This window comes from Gallinula chloropus (genome assembly GCF_964237585.1).
Source record: "Gallinula chloropus genome assembly, chromosome: 1".
NCBI lineage: Eukaryota > Metazoa > Chordata > Aves > Gruiformes > Rallidae > Gallinula > Gallinula chloropus.
The window spans coordinates 63,054,791-63,076,258 of record NC_140085.1 but is presented as its reverse complement, the minus strand read 5'-3'; the positions used below and the strand labels follow the sequence as shown (position 1 = coordinate 63,076,258).

Here is a 21,468-nt window from a genome sequence, read left to right as displayed (position 1 = left end):
TTAAGCCTGTTCAACAAGAATAACTGTAGCCCTGCTTTATGTTTCTTTCCCAAACACTAGAAGGTCTCTCAGCTACTATGTTGCCTCCTGCAGTTGCCCTTACCTTCCTGAAATTGATCCAGGGATCGTGGCAGGGTTAGGGGAGTGTGAGAGTGAGAAATGCACAGGCAGCCACACACAAATACTTAGTTCTGTGCCTCCTGTCAGGAGCCTACATAGGTAGTGCTGTGATGGTGCTGGGGAGCTACAGCTCCAGCAGCCTTTCTGAATTAGGCCTACAGGTTGATACAAGACTGGAGCAAATCAAGGGTACTTGGAGAAGGCAAGACCTAAATGACAATTCCCACCAGTGTTTAGCAGGATAAGGCCGACCTGCAAAACTGAGCACGCAATCAGAGCCACTAATACTGTTTTCAATCTACAGCATATTTTTCTCTGTAAACCTACACAAATCTGAGTTGCAAGACCTTGTCTCTTAAAACATATGGTTGTCCTTATCCTCTTGTATGTTTATACAGTTTGGTTTAGATTTGAAAAAGTCCAACCAGCTTGTAGAACAGTTGGTGAGGGGATATAAATCCCAACACAGCTCATCTCACCTCCCCAAGAAGTGATCAGGCTTGGAATTTCACACCGGGAGCGCTAATCCCATAGCTGCTGTCTGTCCAGGAGCACAAGAAGCTCCTCCAGTGATTTCCAGCTTTCCCTAAATGGCAAATGGCTAAGGAAGGAGAGAATCAACACATATTCAAGCTTGGGATTTCCAAGTTGTACTTTCATTGCATACCAAACCAGGTCAGAAGGTCTATTCTGCAGCAAGCCACTGTTCAGGAAATGTGGTTTTTTTCTTGTGTTGAAATCAGATTTCAATATATGCAGTTTCCCTAATTCTGTTTATTCCTAAAGTAATTCTGAAATGGATGCAGAGTCCTACAAAATATTTTAAATGAGCTGGTGTGACTAAGCTGTACTGTGGTGTGCTGGTTTTGCTGGCACAGAGTTTGTTATCTTCACAGTAGCTGGTAGAGGGATGAGGTTTGGATTTGTGCTGGAAACAGCATTGATAACACAGAGATATTTTCATTACTGCTGAGCAGGGCTTCCACAGACCCAAGGGCTTTTCTGCTCCTCACCCCACCCCATCAGTGGGATGGCTGGGGGTGCACAAGGATTTGGGATGGGACACAGCCAGGACAGCTGACCGCAACTGACCACCAGGGATATCCCATACCATATGATGTCATGATCAGCATATACAGATGGGGGGAAGAAGAAGGAAGTGGGGACACACATTTGAAGTGATGGTGTTTATTCACAAGTAACCATTACATGTGATGGAGCCCTGCTGTCCTGGCGATGGCTGGACACCTGCCTGCCCATGGGAAGAGGTGAATTAATTCCTTGTCTTGTTTTGCTTGTGTTTGTGGCTTTTGCTTTACTTATTAACCTGCCCTCATCTCAGCCCACAAGTTTTCACAACCCGCCTTCCTTGCAGAAGGGGAAATTGCACCACTGATTGTGGCTTAGCTGCTGGCTAGGGCAAAACCACAGCATGTAGGAAAATAGCTGAACAGCAGGTTTGTGTTTTGTCAAAGCTCTGGTTTTGATGGTTGACACAGATTTAAGGAAAGCTGTTGTCCAGCATCTCTTCAGATAAGACCTATGGTCAGAATGGTTTAACAATCAACCAGAATGCAGCACGCTCAAAGTCAAGGTAAAAGTCTACCTGGAGAGCTGCCCCCTTGCTATTGTGCATGGCAGGTGCCTGTTTCACAGTTTTCTTTTTGACACCACCTATCTGTGATGTCAGATAGAGCTTATTGCATGAAGCAATCTCACTTCCTGCTACTTTAACATTTGTAGGTGCTTCCACAGCAAGAGAAAACCCTCTGAAGAGCTGCTTGCCACTATTACCTCCACCTCAAAGATTTTTCTTTTAAAAAAGTAAAAAAGAAATACCGTCGAAGAACTATGAAAAACACCTTTTTCCTTGCTGAGTTGTTCTTACTGGATCTCTTGGCTTGCTGTCATGCTTCCCCACAGTATCCTTTGCCTGACATAGAAGATGCAAATTTTATTGAAGACTGTGTGCGAGCTCACAACAGCTTTCGAGCCCAAGTGAAACCACAAGCCAAGAACATGCTGCGCATGGTAAGGAGGCATTTGGGTCCCATTTGAAAATTAGCGTGTACTGCTGACTTAGCCCACCACATTCTTCATTTGCTTTGTGCTCTTCTTTGCCTTTCCGTCAGGGGTTTCTGTACTATATATGTTAGTTCTTCATAGGAAGTAGAAAAGACAGAATTTTTTACAGTACTCTTCAGTTTTAATAATTTGAAGGGAAACCCTTGCTTAGGGGCGGATTCTGCTCTGAACTTCAGCCAGGGCGAAGGGCGTTTGGTTCTCAGCATTTCGTTTATCTCCTTCTAAGAGAGATAGTAATCTATTTCTGAGTTTCATACAGAGAAGCAGCTTGGTATTGAGAAGTTAAACCCGTCATCTCCCCTTGTTTCTAACATAGGTTGAAGAAAGGGGTTTTCCAGGACATACATTTAGATACCTGACCTTCATTTGCTGTAGCAGGGTTTGGGGAGCAGAGATACTAATATCTGGGCTGGAAAGCAGAGGTTCCTATAAATACAGTGGCTACCAGAAGAGGCCATGGACAGGTCTCAGCTTGCTGGGTGGGATGTGTAAGGGAAAAGGCACACAGATAGCTGGGGGAGGTAACCCCAGTCAGTCCATGTCATTACTCTGAGCCCTCCAGCAGTGCAGCATAGCTGGAAAGGAAGTCATGCACTATATGAATCATTTATCTAAAGGAAATTCACAGTAAAGAGGTAAAATCTAGATGACTCAGGATTTTAATTCCTTGCCCTTAAAAAAAAAAACCACCACAAAACCACACACAAAACCAACAATGTTAAATTCAAAATGTCAGTGCACAAGAGCAAACCTAGCTGCTCAGACAGAAGATCCAACAAGCCTAGAATAAGAGCAGGACAAATACACAGAAACCTCTTGAATCAAAGGTGTTGCATTGTATTTAAAAGCTCTTGCTGGATTTTTTTTTTTTTCTTGCAACTCTGTTGCTTTACGAAAGCCCTCCATGGTTGAGGATAAACATTCTCCTCCAAGTTCTATCTTTTCTTTGCAGCTCTGATGTCCTCTTCTTAAGTGGGGCTGCTGCACACAGCGTTTAACAGGACATCCACTATGCTGTTATTAAATATACAGCATTCTTCTCCAGTCCTTCTCAAGGAATTTCTAACAAGGGATTTCTAATTTATTTGCTTTTTAGGCTACTACTATACATGGGTTTACATGGGGTAATAACCATCTCTGACCTGTCAATTTAAATTTATTTTCCCCCTCAGATCCCTTAACTTGCCTTTCTGCATACTGAATTTTACTTGCCGTTTTACTGGCTGGTCATTCTGTGACAAGAAGTCTTTCTGCATGTCTCTCAAGCTGGTTGCTCAAACTATCACTTGCACCACTCAGGATGGGAACAGTTCCTCCTCAGCCCTGAAGAGATGAGGGAGCCTTTTACTTGCTTTGGCTACAGGCTGAGGAGGGCGAAGAGGCAGAAGGGGCTGGGGAAGGGAGCAGCTGTGACTCCTTGCCTCTCCATCCTGGCCAACAGAACATAATTCCTCTCTGCTCTGGCCACAATCTCAAAGTGCAGATCTCTAGACAGCCAACAGCTCAAAGGCATAACATCCCTCAAGCCCCTCTGCAGCAGGGGGGCTTCACCCACTTACTTCCTTTCAGGTGTAGGAGCTTAAAGTGAGCAACCCAGCTCTAAATATGTTAACAAGTTAGATACCACAAGACAGCAGACAGATATTACATGTCCTGTAGTAGCTAGTAAGAGAGAAAGAAGAATAGAAAATCGCTGTGGGAATAGGAATGTCATGCCAGAGAAGTAAACTGATTTCTGGGATGGGAGGCAGGACAGGGGAGAATAACCTTTAACACATTTCTGCTTAAAAATGGTTTAATTCAGCTAAGTCACTGAAGTGCAGGATATATTATGTTTTTTGTCTTTTCTACAGTCCTGGGATGCTGCTTTAGCCAAGAGTGCCAAAGCATGGGCAAAGCAGTGCAAGTTTAAGCACAATGTCTACCTAAAAGTGCCAAGGAAGGTGCATCCCACCTTTACTCCTGTTGGAGAAAATATCTGGACTGGCACAGCCACCATCTTCTCCGTGGACAGAGCTCTCAACGACTGGTTTGAAGAAGTCAAAAGCTATACTTTCCACACAAATCACTGTAGTGGCATTTGTGGTCATTACACCCAGGTGAGTCTTACATGCCCAGTGGCTTACAATCTAATGGTTTCATAGAACATTCAAGTACAGGCTTGGAGCAGGCTGCTTTGGAATAGGAATTACAGCAGGGGTTTTCTCCTGCCAGTTTATTGCTGCATGGGATTGGGAATAAATATCCTGAGCCCCAGGGATGTCCCAGTCCTATTTTGCGTAATGTTGGAAAGGGATTATCCCCTGACAATTTGGTATTTCCAGGGGAGCCAGATAACAAATGCAAAACCACCTGTGAATCAGTTGTTTGCATAAGCTGCCCGTTGGGTTATCAATGTTGCTTCTCTGTTGGCTGTTTCAAACTTCCACAAGATCCTTCCCTCTGCTTTCCTCCCTTAACGCTGCTGCTTTTCCAGACTTTGAGCAGGTGCATTACATGTTTCCTTTTGCCCTTCAGGTTGTCTGGGCAGAGAGTTATAAAGTTGGCTGCGCAGTTCACTTCTGCAATAGGGTTGAGTCTTTTCCAGAAGTCTCCAACGCAGCACATTTCATTTGCAACTATGGGCCAGCGTAAGTTAATTACAGCATCGGGGGGGGGGGAGGGGATTTTTGTTGTGGGTTTGCCCCAGCTGAGAGCCGAGCACCACGCAGCCGCTTGTTCTTTAAAAGGGAGTGGGGAGGGGCCTGAGGGTTGGAATTGAAGGAGGGGGGAAAGGGAAAGAAAAGAAAACCCAAGGAACCAAAACCTCAGAGGTTGGGATAAGGATAGTTTACTGGGATGGCAGAAAGATAGATATAACAATGATAACAGGACTTTATAGCAAAATATATGAAACTGGTGATACACAATCCAGTTTCTCAGTGAACCACACAACTCAGGCTGTACAGCCCGGACCCTCCCCAAAAACATGCGTCCTGGAGCTGCCTTGCTCCTCCCCCCACCAGCGCCCCTTTTATGCTGAGCATGACATGATTGGCATGGAATACCCCCTTTGGCCAGTTTGGGTCACCTGTCCTGGCTGTGTCCCCTCCCTTCTCGTTAGCAGGGAAATACGAACAACTAAAAAGCCCTTGATTACTTGGCAACAGCTGGAAACATCAGGGTGTTATCAGCACTGCTCTCATCCTAACTCCCAAACACAGCATTCCATCCACTACTAGGAAAGAAATTAACTCTATCCCAGCTGAAACCAGGACAGGTGGGGAAGGTGCAAGCTTTCCACGTGAGAAAGATGACATCTCTCTATGGCCCCACCTGAACTTCACTCAAGACATTTTAGTTGAAGAAATAAAAGGAAAACAGCCTTCTAGTTTGTCTCATACCTTGTAATTTCTGAACTTTGCTTTTTATAGATTTGTTTTTGAAACATAGGTGGGCAATGAGGGACTAGAGGCGGTTTCTAGTATGCTGAACAATACAGAATTGCCTGTGAAGTCACCAGCTCCTCATGCCATAAGAGCTTTAATCTGGCCTAAAAGGAATTTCAAACAACTGCAATTATCAGGTTTTGGATAAAGGGATTTCCTCTTCCCTCCTCCTCTCCCCGCTATAACAGCTCTGCATGATAAATTACTCTAACAGTGTGATGAAACCATGTATTTAAATTGCTTTCCAAACAACTGAGCTAACAAAACACCGCTCTCCTATTTTGCAGGGGGAACTACCCAAGAAAACCATATGAAGCTGGACAACCATGCAGTGGATGCAGTAATGAGAAGTGCATGGACAGGCTCTGTGGTAAGAACAAAGTGTTCAACTCAGCAAATTGCAAAGAAACCAAAGTGACATTATTATCAGGGGAAATATAACCGTGAGTCAGTTTGCACTAGGAATGTAAGTGGGTCTGCAGGCCACCATGCAGCAACAATGTCAAACCCTGGTAAGAACAGCACGAGAAGGAATTAAGTGAAATACTTGGCTGTTGGAGGCTCTCAGAGGTAGAAGCCAGAGTCTCTGGTGAAGTGTGAGTTAGGCTACTTACCTCTTTTCAGCTGATCAGGAAGTCAAATCTAAAACTTTAGTCACAACGAATATTTTCCATCCAGTTCTAGCAGAAATGGTATAGTCAACTTCAGCTTTCTTACCTGTTCAGTACCTTCTGTCACATTTTCCAGAAACACATCATTCTGTACCAATGAGTCTACACTGAGAAGCACGTGTAACTTCGAACTTCTGCAATTTCCTGCAGTGCAGTCATGCGAGATTGTTGTTCCACAGCACTTTGCAGCTGTGGACCTCCATGCCGTTACACCTAGTCCCAAATTAGTCAGAAATAGGGTTTTACATTTAAGGACATGTGACACTGCCTTAAATCAAATATGTATTTTATACAGAGGCTTCATGGGGGTGACCTCTACTAGCCAGGCTCTAGATGGCTTCAGCTGTAGAAATAATTGAGCATTTGGTATTCTTATTTTCTTCTGTGATATCCTGGATGACTCATCTTCAATGATGACTGATGCATCACAGGAAAACTAGAAAAATCTCAAAGACTAGAGGGGAGGAAGAGGAGGAAGAGAGCTTTTAAAAATAAAGTGCTAGGTCCTACAACCCGTTTTACCATAGTCCCCTTAGGGAAAGCCATCAATTCCAATAGTATGCACATAGCCAACCCTGCAAATGCATCAAATCTTTTAGTAAAGGTGTACTTCTGTGGTAAATTTAATAGTTATATTTCTCTGTCTGTAGCTACTTACATTTGTCTATCAACTTCAAATGAATTCCATATTTTGTTTTTATTTACTACTCCCTCCTCCCCATGACACAAATTCTTCCTAATACAGCTACTTCTTTCCTGCTTCTCTTTATACTCAATGAAATGTATCTGCCCCAGGCCACTTTGGGACCTGCTCTTGTTGGCCTGCTTCACACTGCTTTAGGCACTGATGGGCACCACCAGGGCAATCAGCCAGGCACCAGCAGTGGCTCACCTCTTACATTAAGCACCACCACTGACTGAATGTAACTCACATTTATTCTGTCTTCTCGTCTCTTCACAGAAAATAAAGAACGTGAGAAGCTCATAGGTACGTATCCAATTGTTCTTAGTTGCTGGCCAATACGTATGGCTAAGTTTGATGGGTCTTAACACCTGTTTCTTCACTGTGTTTTAGATTATTCCAACTGGTATCCAGACTGGGATACACAGCCCCGTCCCCCGAGGCCTTCCGCACCGCCGTACATCCCACCCGCTGAGCATCCGCCTCCCTCTTGTGACCAGTACTGTGTTACTGTGCTGATTCTAAGGCCACTGTTTTTGATACTGGAGGCTGGTGCTGTTGTTTTAGTACAGCAGCGGTTTCCACACACCTTTTTTTATGAGTAATGATGAATTGCGACACGGATAGTGTTCCTACCGCTGTATTACCCTCAGAGAACTGCACACATTTATAGAAAAACACTTGGTCACCTCTCCATTATCCTTCTGGTGTTTATCCAGCATAGCAAAGGCTCCTTCTCCACTCAACACAAGATTTAAGTGGCTGTGCATAGAGTTAGTGTAATTTATTGGCAGTAGCTGCCACACGCTGTATGAGCCTCTTAGCTCTGGATCCAAGTAGACGGCTAGAGGGACTACATAGACTATTTATTAGTATTTATACTAACTCCTGGAAACCTGGGGTATCATGAAGACATGTCTGAAGTGGCACACTATATCCAAAAGGAGCAATAGCTCATCTCCATTAACCTTCAGTCACTCCCAACAGCATTTTCAAACAGCACATCTGTACGTATTGCTTTTTTAACAGAAGGAATAAAGCTTGTCCTTTACTACATTTACCCTGTGTGTATCAGTCTCTGTTACAGTTACTCCACTGTCAGTTGCACTATTTTGTTCTTGTCCTCCCAGAGTTAAGCTTTGTCCTCCATAGCTAGAAGAATAACAGGGAAAAATTGGTAGAGCAAGGATTAAGATGGGATGACAAAGAGGAGAGCTTAATTTTAGGATGTGAGATAGTGACAGAATCTGAAATGTGGAGTAGATGACATTCATCCTGTACTCTAAGATGGACCTGCCACCAACCAAGGCTAAGACCATCAGTGACAGTGGTAGCACCCCTGGGATAACATAGGTAAGAAGGAGGAAAAAAAAAAGGAAAAAAAAAAGATACGACATCTTTTACAGTCAGAGAAGGGAGTGAGAAGATGTGAGACACTCTGCAGACACCAGGGTCAGTGAAGAAGCAGGGGAAGGAGGCACCTCAGGCACTGGACCAGAGTTTCCCCTACAGCCCATGGAGAAGACTATGGTGAGGCAGAGGCAGCCTTTCCCCCTGCAACACGTGGAATATGATAGGGAGTAGAGATTCCACCTGCAGCCCATGAAGGATGCCACTGTGGGGCAGGTGGAGGCACCTGAAGGTGGCTGTGACCCAGTGGGAAGTCCATGCTGGAGCAAGCTCCTGGAAGGATCTGCAGCCTGTGGAGAGAGGAGCCCATGCTGAAGCAGGTTGGCTGGCAGGACTTGTGACCCTGTGGGGACCCACACTGGAGTCATCTGTTCCTGAAGGTCTGCACCCCATGAAAGAGACCCATGAAGAACTGTAGCCTGTGGGAAGGAATCATGTTGGAGAAGTTCATGGAGACTGTCTCCCATGAGAGGGATCCTACACTGGAGTAGGGGAAGAGTGTGAGGAGTCCTCCCTCTGAGGAGGAAGGAGCAGCAGAGACAATGTGTGGTAAACTGACTGAAACCCCATTCCCTGTCCCCCTGTGCTGCTTGGGGGGAAAAGTGGGAGATAAATCTTTAATTAAAGTTGAGCTGGGAAAGAAAGGAGGGGGTGGGGGTGGTGTTTTAAGATTTGGTCTTATTCTCACTGTCCTACTCTGCTTTGCTTGGTAATAAATTAGATGATGTCGAGTCCATTCTGCCCATGACAGCAACTGGTGAGTGATCTCTCCCTGTCTTTATCTCAACCCAGGAGCCTTTTGTTATATTTTCTCCCCCCGTTCAGCTGAAAAGGGAAGTGATAGAGTGGCTTTGGTGAGCATCTGACTTCCTGTCAGGGCAAACCACCACACTTAGTCCTTATGTTTTGAGAACACAGTGACTCAACTTCAGAGCCACACTGCAGCTCTGGAGGAGCATGGCATCCCACAGAATAATAATGAGCCCCAAATCTTTGGGCTCTTGTCATATGGTGCAAAATGTCGTCATGTAAACAGATACTTATTTAATTTCACAACTGTCAGTTCTTGTCTCCTGCCATTTTTTATATATAGCAACACATCTGTGACAGGAGAAGCCCATCAATAAGTGCAACATATTTAAATCACAGTTCTCAGCCAGACTTACCCCTCCAGTAGAACCAAAGTGACTGTTCATGCCATAGTAAAAGTCACAGTTCAAATAAATTATTTCTCAAAGCATTTCAGCTCAGAGCAACAGCCTTAACAGCAATGCTGTTTTCATGAAAAGCAGAAAACTTATCCCAAACTTTACTGCAATGCACAGCATTTGCTGTGGATGGGATGGTGGGAGCCAAAGAAACAAAACCAGAAAAGCTCAGAGGACAGGAGAGAAACAGCTTCCCCACCACAACAAAGAAAGAAGAAGAAATAAAAGGGAGACAAAGCTGCAACCACTCTGCTGTGAACTTCCAGCTTAATTTCCTTATTCTCTTAACACTGCTGAAATATGACTCATTTCCTGTGGTCGATGCCATATGCCAGTACCATGGCTGCGATAAGTCCAGCCCACAAGCCTTCCAAGGAAAACGCTGCTGCTGAAGCTGAAAACCACCTCGTACAGCTGAGGCGCTCTGCTCTGAAAGCTGGAGGAGAGGACCGGAGGCTGAGAACCATGACAAGCAGGTTTTCTGCTTGCGTGCTGGCTTTACTGCACATCTGTCGTTCCTCTGACTCCCACGAGCCACCGGCACTGCCTGATGTTGGGGATCCAAAGTTTATTGAGGATTGTGTGCAAACCCACAACCGATTCCGGTCCGGAGTGAGTCCGCCAGCCAGCAACATGCTCTACATGGTAAGGGGATCTTCGCGACCTGGGTGCGAGCGTGTAGCATTGTGATGGCATTTATGAGTCTCAAAGATTGGTTTTGTGATCAAATGCAAAAATAAAAAATGATAAAGGAAAAAAAGCCACCACCAACAACCTCCTGGGGCTGAGATGCTTCTTCTTAAAGCAGAGAAAGAGCGTCTGTTTATCAGATGTCTTTATACAATGGGGTATGTGCGTAGTTTTGCCTGGCTTAATTTCATCATTTGAAACCCAAGATCTCAAGCCTCCACCCAGTGCTGTTGTTTTGTGGTCTAAAAAGCCTCTGCAGCCCAAGGCACAGCAGGTCAGCTGCCCGGGGTGTAATTTATGTGCAGACCTAAGCACAGCCCTTCCTAGTCGAGTCGGGGAGGGCAGATGCGGTTGCCAAACAACGCTGGAAAGCTTTCTCAAAGCTTTCTTTGCAAAGCTCTCAGGGGCTGAGCCAACAGAGCAGCTGTTCCTAGGTGCTGGGGCCGCAAGGGGAAGCCAAAAAGCAACAAGTGCAGCAGGAGCCAGTGCTGGAGGCATCAGATCCTGCACCACTTTTCCCCCCTGCCTTCTCCTTGGTCACATCAGGGGGCATTTATCTGCAGCCACTGTGCAAAAGTGGGCCTGTCAGGATTCAAAATATACCCAAAAGTGTCCAGTTCTCATTTCGGATGGCTCATGATCCTTGTCTGCCTGCTAGGTGGCACGTAGAAAACCCTTCAAAGATAAAGACATAAGTACAGAGGGTGCTTGTGGCTGATAAGCCCATCTCCAGTCTGTGAGATGATCAGTTCCAGCAGCCTAGGAGCTGTCTCTTGCAATACCCATCACATTTTGTGCTTTGACTGGGAAATGAATGAGCTAATGGGTTTTTTTCCTCAGCATTATCTCCACAGATCTCTCAGATGTACCTGCCCTAATTCTGATCCATTTCCTTCTGTTCCTCTTTCTTACTATATCACATGGTCACCACCAGAAGAGGACATAACCACATCTATAATTAGCAACAGCCAAGTTGGTTGTTTGTTTTTTTTATAAAAAAAGGGAAAAAAGTGAGAAACACTTCTTTAAAACACTGAGAAGTGTCCCTTATTGAGGGGTAAGGGAGCAGTGAGCAAGCTCGAGTTGCAAGCTTGACAGGAGACAACTTAGTTTCTCTTCTAGATGCATCTTCTACTTCAGCAAGGCGTAACGAACTTCCAGTATGTATTGCTCCAGACTCTTTTTTCTCATGTCCTTTACTGGTCCTGTGCTAACAAAATCTGGCTATGATGTATTAAAAGAGCAGGATTAATCTTTTTAAATTGTCTATAATTTTTCCTTTTGAACTGAAATCTGGGAAAAACCCCAAACAAAACAGCTTAAAAAACAAAGATTATTACAAATAAAACAAAAACTAAATAAAGTTTCTTTTACAATGCTGCAAAACCCCTTGTCTTAAGTATGACCTCCCAGGAAGATTTTAATGAGGAGAAAACAGTACGATCTGTAATACAAAGTATTATGAAAGTAAAAGCATTGGAACTGAAAACAGACTATTTCTTCATTTTTGAATTAGCACTTCAAAAATGAGCAAAAGAAGAACACTTCTTTGTTTCCTAGGGAGCTTTGCTTGCTGTAAGTAACTGTCCACATAGATACATAACAATGAATCCTCTGAGGGCATTTCCACCTTTCAGAAAAATAAACAAGACAGAAACTTATTTAATGACAAACAACAAAGCCCAACCATCTGTATTTGTAATGCAGCTACTATAAAATGAGAACCCTGCCCTAACATGTTTTACCTGACACGTGATCCCTTTCCCATTCACCCAAAGCACTGCTTAACACCTGTTGCAAGGCTCTTCAGAACCAGCAGAAAGCCTCACCAGTCTCATCAGAGCATCACAGCAGTCGTCTCTGACTTACTCCTGCCTCCCCTCACTTTTCACTTAACCACACATTGGATTTTCCCTCCCTACACCAGCAAACGTGTCTGAACTATAAAACCAAAACTCAGAGACAGAGTTCATGGGGGAAAAAACCTCAATTTGTAGCTACTATTTTGTTAAATAAGGATTATATCTCTATGCAAACCTCCCTGTCCTGTGCATTCTTCCCCACACCCTCTGGTGCAATCTTTGTGCATAAACACCGTCTCGTACGCATGTAAGGAGATCAACTGCAGTTAAATCAAAGACAATTCTGAACTCTCAGGGACTGCACGTTGCTTTTCCAACTGTCAGACATTTTAAATATTGACACATGAAAAGGAAAATACATTTAAGCTTAACTAATTTACCTTTAAACTTAGCATCATGTATACCTTTCTGGAACATTAAACTTACTATCGATGCTATTGTAGGATGAAGGAGAAAAGGGATGTGCAGACTCTTGAAAAGCAGAATGTAAAAACCAAAGACAGTGAAGCACTAAGGTGCATCTGCTCCTGACATACACCTGTCATCATGGTCTTCTCCTTTGGAAGTGCCAAGATGTAAACAGCCTTTGTCTCAACTTGCAGTAGTGCTAGGGCTGGAAGGTAACATCCCTACAATGGACTAAAGCTAAAGGAGGGAAGGTTTAGATTAGACATTAGGGGGAAGTTTTTTACAGAAAGAGTGGTGAGGTGCTGGAACAGGCTGCCCAGAGAGGTGGTGGATTCCCCGTCCCTGGAGGTGTTCAAGGCCAGGTTGGATGGGGCCCTGGGCAGCCTTGTGTAGATCCAGGCCTGAAGGTTGGTGTCCCTGCCTGTGGCAGGGGGGTTGGAGCTCTATGATCCTTGGGGTCCCTTCCAACCCAGACCATTCTATGATTCTATGATTCAATGCCAGATTTTGTTCATTGTCCTTATAAGGTATCACCTAAGGAAATACTGGCTGCCCACTTGAAATAAGACCCCCGCTGCCTCAGGTTTACCTTTACTATTGATATGCTGAGTTCCTAGGAAAACCATTTATGTGTTAGTTCTAGGGGAAAAGGCACCCCCTCACAAATACTAGCCATAGGAAGAAAGGGAAGACATAGGTTACAAAATATTTTCAAAACTCCATAGGTATATTTTGGTACAGTCTTGCAATTTTTAACTACTCATTGGTGTCAAAGCCAATACACAAATTGCCTCAGACTTGTCTCTGGTACAAAAAAAAGTTTGTTATGCAAAACATAGGTGGAAAATCTAACAATCACCTTTTCCTCAGTCAATGTTACTGATCCATTCAAAACAATTTCTCTGCTGAGTCTATTGTTCACAGAAGCAACTGAGATATTTTAATCCATATAGAAACAGAAAAATTAAAAAATCTATTTTTTTTAAAAACCAGTCCAATCCAAGGTAGTTCAGCAGTGCTGAGCAGCTTTGTTTACATGACACAACATGTAAACCAGAACTACAGGCATGCATTCATGATGCTGCATTTTCCACGAGGTACAGCATTGTATTTGCTCAGTCAAGCTGTGTACACAAAGAAAGCCCAGCAAATCCAGACACCACCTCCAGTGCAAACAAAAGACTATTATGTAACTCCACTGCTAAAGTAACCACTCTCTGCACGATTGAACAGGGGGTGAAGGGGTGATTCCACAAACACGAATTCAAGCACTAACCTCTGAACCCACCAAACACAGAGATGCAAACCAAGGGGTGGAGTTTAAACCTCCCCCAAAATCCCAGTGTGCTTGGGAACTGATCCACAAGCAGTGGCCTTAGCGCACGAGCCCGCATGAGACTCCAGCCTGACTGGCGCAGTACCCGTACCTCCCAATGCCCAGATTTCCTGTAGATTCACTGTTTAAATTACATTAACGTTCTCTAGTGGCCAGCACAGCCTGGAAATGCTCGTTCTGCCTCAAACACTGTGTGTGACTGACATAGGGCTCTTGGCATTCAATAAACCAGTCGGCCAAGATCACCCACCGCTCCGAAAACTTCCTCCGGTTCACTAACCGCGTTCAGGAAAGAACTGACCAGCCAATCTGCCATGTAACCCTGTAAGCCTCAGGAGATGCACAAATCCACCTGAAGCACACACACCACCGAGACCCAGCTTCTCCTGAAGGTTGCTCTGAATTACTGCATTGCTATGGTACTGAAGTGATTTTCAGCTGTCTTTATTTTGCAGAGTTGGGATCCAGATTTGGCAAAGACCGCGAAGGCTTGGGCAAAGAGGTGCCTGTTTAAACATAATACGCACCTCAAAGAGCCAGGGCAAGCTCACCCCAAATTTACATCCGTCGGAGAAAACCTTTGGACTGGCTCACTTCCTCTTTTTACCCCGGAAGCAGCCATCACCTCTTGGTACAATGAAGTCAAAGACTACAGTTATGCAAGCAATAAATGCCGAGGAGTGTGCGGCCACTATACGCAGGTAGGCTTTGCCTTTCTCCACCCAAACCGTGAACCGGCATTGCCATTTTGACACAAACTCTATTTATATTGAAGAGTCAGCGAGCTGTTTTCCAAGTGCTGGAGTTTTATTATTTGCCATGAACCAGCAGTGTGCCCTAGTGGCTAAGAGAGCCGATGGGAGGGATCCTGGGGTGCATCAAGAGGAGTGTAGCCAGCAGGTCAAAGGAGGTGATCCTCCCCACCTACTCTGCCCTGGTCAGGCCCTACCTGGAGTATTGTGTCCAGTTCTGGGCTCCCTGGTATAAAAAAGACAGGGATCTCCTGGAAAGAGTCCAGAGAAGGGCTACAAAAATGATTAAGGGCCTGGAGCATCTCCCCTATGAGGAAAGGCTGAGTGAGATGGGACAGTTCAGCCTAGAGAAAAGAAGACTAAGGGGGGACCTTATTAATGTTTATAAATATCTTAAGTATAGGATGCAGGGGGAAATGGCCAGCCCCTTTTCAGTGGTCTGTGGAGACAGGACAAGGGGCAATGGCTGCAAGTTGGAGCACAGGAAGTTCCGCACCAACATGCAGAAGAACTTTTTCACAGTGAGGGTGACAGAGCCCTGGGACAGGCTGCCCAGGGAGGTGGTGGAGTCTCCTTCTCTGGAGATATTCAAGACTCGTCTGGACGCCTATCTGTGCAATATGAGCTGGGGAGCTGCTCTGGCAGGGGGGTTGGACCCGCTGATCTCTGGAGGTCCCTTCCAACCCCTATGATTCTGTGATTATATGCCTGTGTGCACAAGCTGCTCTCCTGTCCCCATCGCAGGGAGGAGTTATCACTGCATTTTTATTTTAGATATGCCAGTTGTATTTGCTCCAAGGAGGGAAACAGGACCACAGTCACATTTATCCAAGCAGTGGCCAAAAAAACCTTGCAAGAGCAATGGCTGTGGGCTGCATGGTGGGATGAGTTCCCAGTTCTGGCAGGCAGCCTCCACATGCCAAGAGCTGGGGAAATACCAGCATGTAAAGGGATATTGGCAGCTCCGTGAGCATCACGTGCACATATTCACCAACCATGATTCCCAAAGACAAGGGGCAAAGTGAGGAAGAGGAGTACCACTGCCGTGCAACCAACTGCCAACCTACGGGAGAGCAGGACTGCCAGCAACAGTGGCTCTAGGAATTAGGTGTTCATCCACAGCTGTTTAGTATTTTCTGCGGAGATACACGTACACATTTAGGACTTGAAGAGATGAGCTGAAGCTGGTGGTGTGTCTGAATGATGCCAGCAGGTTAGCAGTGTGCAGAGAAGATACTTGGATGCGGGAGCTGCGAGAGGTGGCAGTGTGTTGCTTTCCTGACCTTGCTCACAAGGAAACAGCAAGAGTGAGCGCCTGGAACGGGGGGTGACACGCACCCTACCTGGTGCGGTGCCGCACCTGGTGCAGTCCTCTTTGCCACGTTGTTTGCAGAGGAGCAGCCCAGGTAGCTGAGAGTGAGACAAGATTATTAGTACTTGGTGATAGTATTGATAGTAATAGATGATTAGTGGTGATAGTGACTGTAGTTAGAAGTTGCATTGTATGCCAGCTTTGGGAGGTGACCTTGGGCCTGCACCTTTGGGGAACGCTTTGTTCCTCTCCATCCTTTGCAGCAGAGGAGAATAGAAGTTTCCCACAGGTACAATTACTGCAGTTACCACAAATGCAGCCAGTGGCCTCCTGGAATGGGAATGGTCCCATGACTGGGTCCTTCGCTGCCTTCAGGGATGTAGTTGTCTACCACTGATGTCAGGAGCAGTCTCTGCGCTGCCGCTGCACTAATACCCTCAGGAACCTGAGGATTGTCCCCTCTTCCAGAGCTGGCACCAAGACAGGCACAAACAGCAAGGGCCAGGACTTTCCTTGAGTTGGTGGAGATGCAAGTGTGTTTCTCCATCTCCTGTGCTGCCAGGATCTCTCTACATCCCTCATGTAGCCATGCTGTACTGCCCCCAGGTAGTGCTGCACCCTTGTCATCCCTCTGCTTCTGTAATGGGCTGGGTTTGTTGTTCCAAGACTGGAGGATTTGGCTGCACTGTAACCTTTAAGATGGATACAGGATGCTGGATTGAATTGAATGGATTGTGGTAGGCAGATGTAATGCCCCCTCCTCTAGATTGTCTTAGTTATGGCTGTGATGCTAAAAGGCAGGACCACAGCCTGGACATGTTCCTTCTCCCTGCTCCTCCCACAGCACCATGTCTTCTGGCAATTTGCCTATACATCGCTGCTGGGTTTAGCATGGGGGCAATCAGCCCTTGTAGGAGCTGGAGCAGGTCACAGGGCCTTTTCTGCACAGATTTGATCTGCTGTTCCCCAGTAGGAAAGACAGAAAGCTAACAGATTACCTTGGAGCAGAGGAAATGAACCTCACCTTCTTCTTTGCAAGAAAGGAAAAATTTCTGTTACAGCCAGTTATTCTTTCGTTCAGAGTACTTTTAACAAATATCTGGAAAATTGGGCAAAGCAATCAGGTATTTTTCAGAAACAAACTATGATTTTGAGATCCATCACTGCTGCTTTCCCCCATGAAGCCTGCCCAGTGCTCCTGAGTGCTCCTCAGTCAATTTGTTGTCATGAAACAGAAGGCAGGTCTTCTCTTTAACACTTCAGGTGCTGAGGCAAAGCTTTTGTCACCAGTGTACCCCTCTGTCTTTGCAGACTGTTTGGGCTACAAGCTACAAGGTCGGCTGTGCTGTCCACTTCTGCAGCAGGGTAGCGTACTCCTCCATAACCAACGCAGCACACTTCATCTGCAACTACGGCCCCGCGTAAGACATCTCATTATAAACATTTCACAGGGTTTGGGTCCTATCCCTTCCCCCTAACAACATGCAACTTTATTAGACCAGTCCGTCCATTTGTGTGTTTTGTGGGAGGAAAGGGTCCCCAGAATAGAGAAGGAGGTACAAGCCTGTGCTTTTGGCTAGGGGAGCGCTATGTATCGTAGCCACAAGCATTGGCACTGATAGAAAGGGTAAAATTTAAGATACTAAAATGGAAATACTAAAGTGATCACTTGAAAACAAATCCTTCGCTTCTGAGTGCCAAGACAGCCCCAGAGAGTTGCCAAGGTGCCAGCCCAAAATCCAAAAATATTTACACATGCACCAGGGGAATTAAGCCTCTAGGTCAATGGTTTGGGTAAATATTGAAGTGTGGAATGCTTTGCAGCTGCAGTCTTTGCTTTAGCATGAGAGTTTGAGGCTGAGGACTACCTGTGAGGCTGGGGCTCCTCAAGGCAAAAGTATATCTGAAGGTCCTTCATATGCATGGCCACTAGGGTATTTGTTGCATCTAAATTGGATGGTTTCTACCCTTCTCCAGCCAGCTAATGTCCATCTGCATCCAGCTTTAACAGCTTTACAGGCATAGCATGTTGGGCCAAGGCCACGCCAGCCCATGAACCTGAACAAGTTTGATGTTCCTGTTGTCCATGCTTCATCCTTGAAGACCATGTACCCCTGACCAGATACCTACAAATGACAGGGTTGCTGCTGTGCCAAAGACACAAAACCACTCTCCCCAGAAGCCCCACACTCAAATGGGATGAGGGACCATTGCCTCTGCCAGTTCTCAAGCCAAAAGGCACCGATCCCCCAGGACAACCTCACCTTTCCCTTCTCAGCACTTGCTATCCACCCCACTATGCCAGATGGTGCAGAAACCCTGTGCACAGGCAAGCAGTACCCCAGCACTGTCGGGAGATGCTCTGTCCCTCAAGCCTCATGCCTGGATCTTCCAGAAAGACAAGCCTTCCTCCTCTCACCCCTTAGCCAGTATCTGCATGGTGCAGAGGACAAAAGTCATGCTGGATTGCTTGCTCTGCATCAGCAGGGACCCCATGGGGAAGGGGAGGGCTGACCTTAATGCTCAACAGCACCCAGCAAAGAGAAAGTGTGCTCTGTGGCAGGCAAGGAGCTCTAGAGAGGGCTTTAAAGCTGGGCTCTTCCCTGCTGGGTGGGGACCTTGTGAACTGTTGCCTATTAAGAAGTTGGGGTTTTGAGAAGCAGAGCAGAAGTTCTTTATTTTTCTCCTCTTTAATTGCTTTCAATTGCCAAGGGCCACAGCAAGATGCGTGCACAATTTCAATTCCTAAGGTGAAATGTACTCCAAAGGGCTTCCTTCAGCTGAGACAAAGCAGTGACAGCCTCACCTTGCCGTGGGTAAGGAGGCTGAGCCATGAAGTTTAGCACTGCTGCGACTGCAGGCACGTAAACTGCCTCTCCACGTCTCCACCGGTAGCTGGAGGCATGCTGCAGAGCTCGCTTTGGCCACGCACCAAGTGAAGCAGAAGTGCTGAACTGCGTTTGGTGCCATGTCAGAGGTGGCAAGGTAGTAGTACCCAGCCAAGAGCCCAGGCAGTTTGAAGAGTGCTGTTCCTTTCCTTCACAGTGGGAATTACCCAAGGCACCCATACAAGACAGGAGCACCGTGCAGCGACTGCAAAGGCGAGCGGTGTGCCAGCCAGCTGTGCAGTAAGTAGAAGAGAAAACCCAGCCCTCCTCCCCAAGCACACGTAGAAGGGGAAAGAGCACTTGAAAGATGCTGGCAGGAGGCAGGCATGCTGCTCTCCTGTTCCTAAAGATAGTCTGAGAAACTGCTGTCAGAAGCCCAGTGAGCAGTGATGTGCAAAGAGGGGGGAGAAGGGTGGGCAGAGACTGTTTTCTACCCTGGGGAGTGACAGGGTGGGGTCTGTTTTTCAGGTGCTGGGTATACAATGCAGGGGATACATTTGGCTGCAGTCTAAGGGTTTGTTAGCCTGCCAGAAGCTACTGTCTTCAGAAATGGGAAACAGAGAAGGGGCTACACCTCCTTTCCCCCGGGAGCCACTGCTTGGCACATGAGCTGCAACTTAAGCTCATGCAGGTCCAAACATGCCTTGTCCCCACCGTGCTGCTGCCTGGGGGAAACGCTGCCACAGTGCTGCCAAAGCTGCTCGCTCCACTGAACGTTGGCCAGGCCATCTGCTTTCCCTTAAGCCTCAGGAGAAAGCCATGCTGACACGGACATGAACCGGTGTGAGAGCCCTTCACAGGGACGTGGTGCTCACCTGAGCCCCTGGCAGCCTGCTCAATTCACCTGTGCTTGCTTTTGTGAAGGACAGATGGAGAGGAGGAGGAGAGGAGACCTTCTGAAAAAGCACTGTGCTGTGAACATCTGTCTAGGGAAACCTGAGGGTATGGTCACACTTCTCCCCAGCACTTGACCTCAGGTGAACTGATGGAGCAGGAAGGCAGTGTAGAAACACCAGCACCACAGAAACGAGAGGAAGTGCCTGGCTCACAGGGCTGTTCAATGTTAGCTACAGGCTGAGGATCTTAAACACAGGGCGCTGGGCAAAACCCAAAGTGATCTTGTGAAGCCTGCCTGGGGGGTACAAGTCCTCTTTGTGCCAGCCACTGGTGAGGGAGAAGTCAACAAAGTGTGATCAAACGCTCCCCAGCAAAGCCCTGAGAGCTGCTGCAGGGCTCTCCCAAAATCAGCAGGTCTTTGCTTCTTCCTGGAAAGCAACGCAGCTGCCATAGCTGCATTTGCAAGGCCATCATGAGGCTCATGCTTAATCCCCTTTTACCTAGAATCAAATTGTTTGTACTGTGCAAGTCTGCTGACCTTTACTTCTCTTCCTTCTCCAGAAAATGCAGAGCGTGACAAAGTCATTAGTAAGTATCACCAGAATTATTGCTTCCATTTGTTGCCCTTGGTGCAGTTATACTTGAAAACAAGTAACTTGTTCTGTTCATAGGTGATTCCAAGTGGTACCCAGAGTGGGACAGACCTGCATGTGATGAGTACTGCATCACCATTATCGCTTTAAGGCCATTGCTCCTTATACTGACAATTTTGGCTACCTGGCTCCTACCAAAATACTGGACTATCACACCGGCCAGTGCGTGATGCACGTGCAGATGGCCATGAGAACACCTGGATCAACTCAACCCTTCCCTATACATAAGCCCCTGGCAGCACAAAGATTGGTTGAGACATTGTTTGCATCCACAGCTGATTTAAGGGTACAGAAACACCACCTTCAGTGCAAGCAGCAGCCAGGAGAGCTGATAAGCAGCTTTCTCGTTGCCCAGAACCAGTAACTGTTCTTAAATTACCCATTTATTTATTTATTTCAAAGTCAAGTGGTGTGAGCTGGTAAGGGAGCACGCTGCCCAGGCCGCACCCTGAGGCACAGGCAGCTGCCCGTGGTGCCTCCTCAGCAAGGGCTGGAGGGTGCCCAGCCCAGGAGCGCTGCCCCAGCCCTGGCCAAGGTCCCAGGCGGAGCACACACCTCCCTTGTTCCTATTGCACTACTTCCTTGGATACTCTTCCACGCAGAGCAATGCAGGGTCGCCTGGAGAGGTTTTTCATTTAAATATTTTATTTTGAAGAATTTTTGGACCCCTGTGAGCTCTGCCATTTGCACCCTGGGGCAGGCAGTGTGCTTCGCAGTCTCGTGGTGCACTGCGGCCACTGGTACTTCTCTTTCCTTAGAATTTGGTTTTAAACACACTTCCTCTGTGCCAAGACATAGTTTCACCTTATCACTGCAGTCATTACTCGTTTGTTTTTTTGTTTGTGTTTTTCTGAGCAGAGCAGTTTCAGGCTGCTGTTTCAAACAATAAATCACTACTCCCTGCTTCCCATGAACAGCAATCGTGTATTTGCAACATGGATCTACTGATAACTGCTGGCACACAGGAAAACTCCACCTTCAGCTCCCACCTGTACAACACTGAGAAACACAGTCCTGGCCAGTAAAGATGGCATTGACCTCCAAATCATGCTGGGCCCACGGTTAAGCCTTTGGATCAACAGCTGCCAAGGGATCAGTCTCCCGGCATCTGCACATCTGGAGCAGC

General features: G+C 46.4%; 2 protein-coding genes across 2 annotated transcripts; both read left to right on the top strand.

Annotated features, from left to right (window-relative positions):
- Positions 1-1,971: 1,971 nt before the first annotated feature.
- On the top strand, positions 1,972-8,036 carry LOC311198371 (glioma pathogenesis-related protein 1-like; the record flags this gene model as incomplete). The annotated part of the gene is made up of 6 exons (XM_084272301.1): positions 1,972-2,151; positions 4,059-4,304; positions 4,723-4,835; positions 5,921-6,003; positions 7,266-7,292; positions 7,380-8,036. The coding sequence occupies 6 exons, from the start codon at positions 1,972-1,974 to the stop codon at positions 7,589-7,591; spliced, it is 861 nt and encodes a 286-aa protein (XP_084128427.1). The 3' UTR covers positions 7,592-8,036.
- A 1,985-nt stretch (positions 8,037-10,021) lies between these two features.
- On the top strand, positions 10,022-20,512 carry GLIPR1 (GLI pathogenesis related 1; the record flags this gene model as incomplete). The annotated part of the gene is made up of 6 exons (XM_084264150.1): positions 10,022-10,249; positions 14,356-14,601; positions 17,276-17,385; positions 19,010-19,092; positions 20,251-20,277; positions 20,361-20,512. Exons 1-6 carry the CDS (start codon positions 10,070-10,072, stop codon positions 20,510-20,512), a joined length of 798 nt encoding a protein of 265 aa, XP_084120276.1. The 5' UTR covers positions 10,022-10,069.
- Between the last annotated feature and the right edge of the window lie 956 nt (positions 20,513-21,468).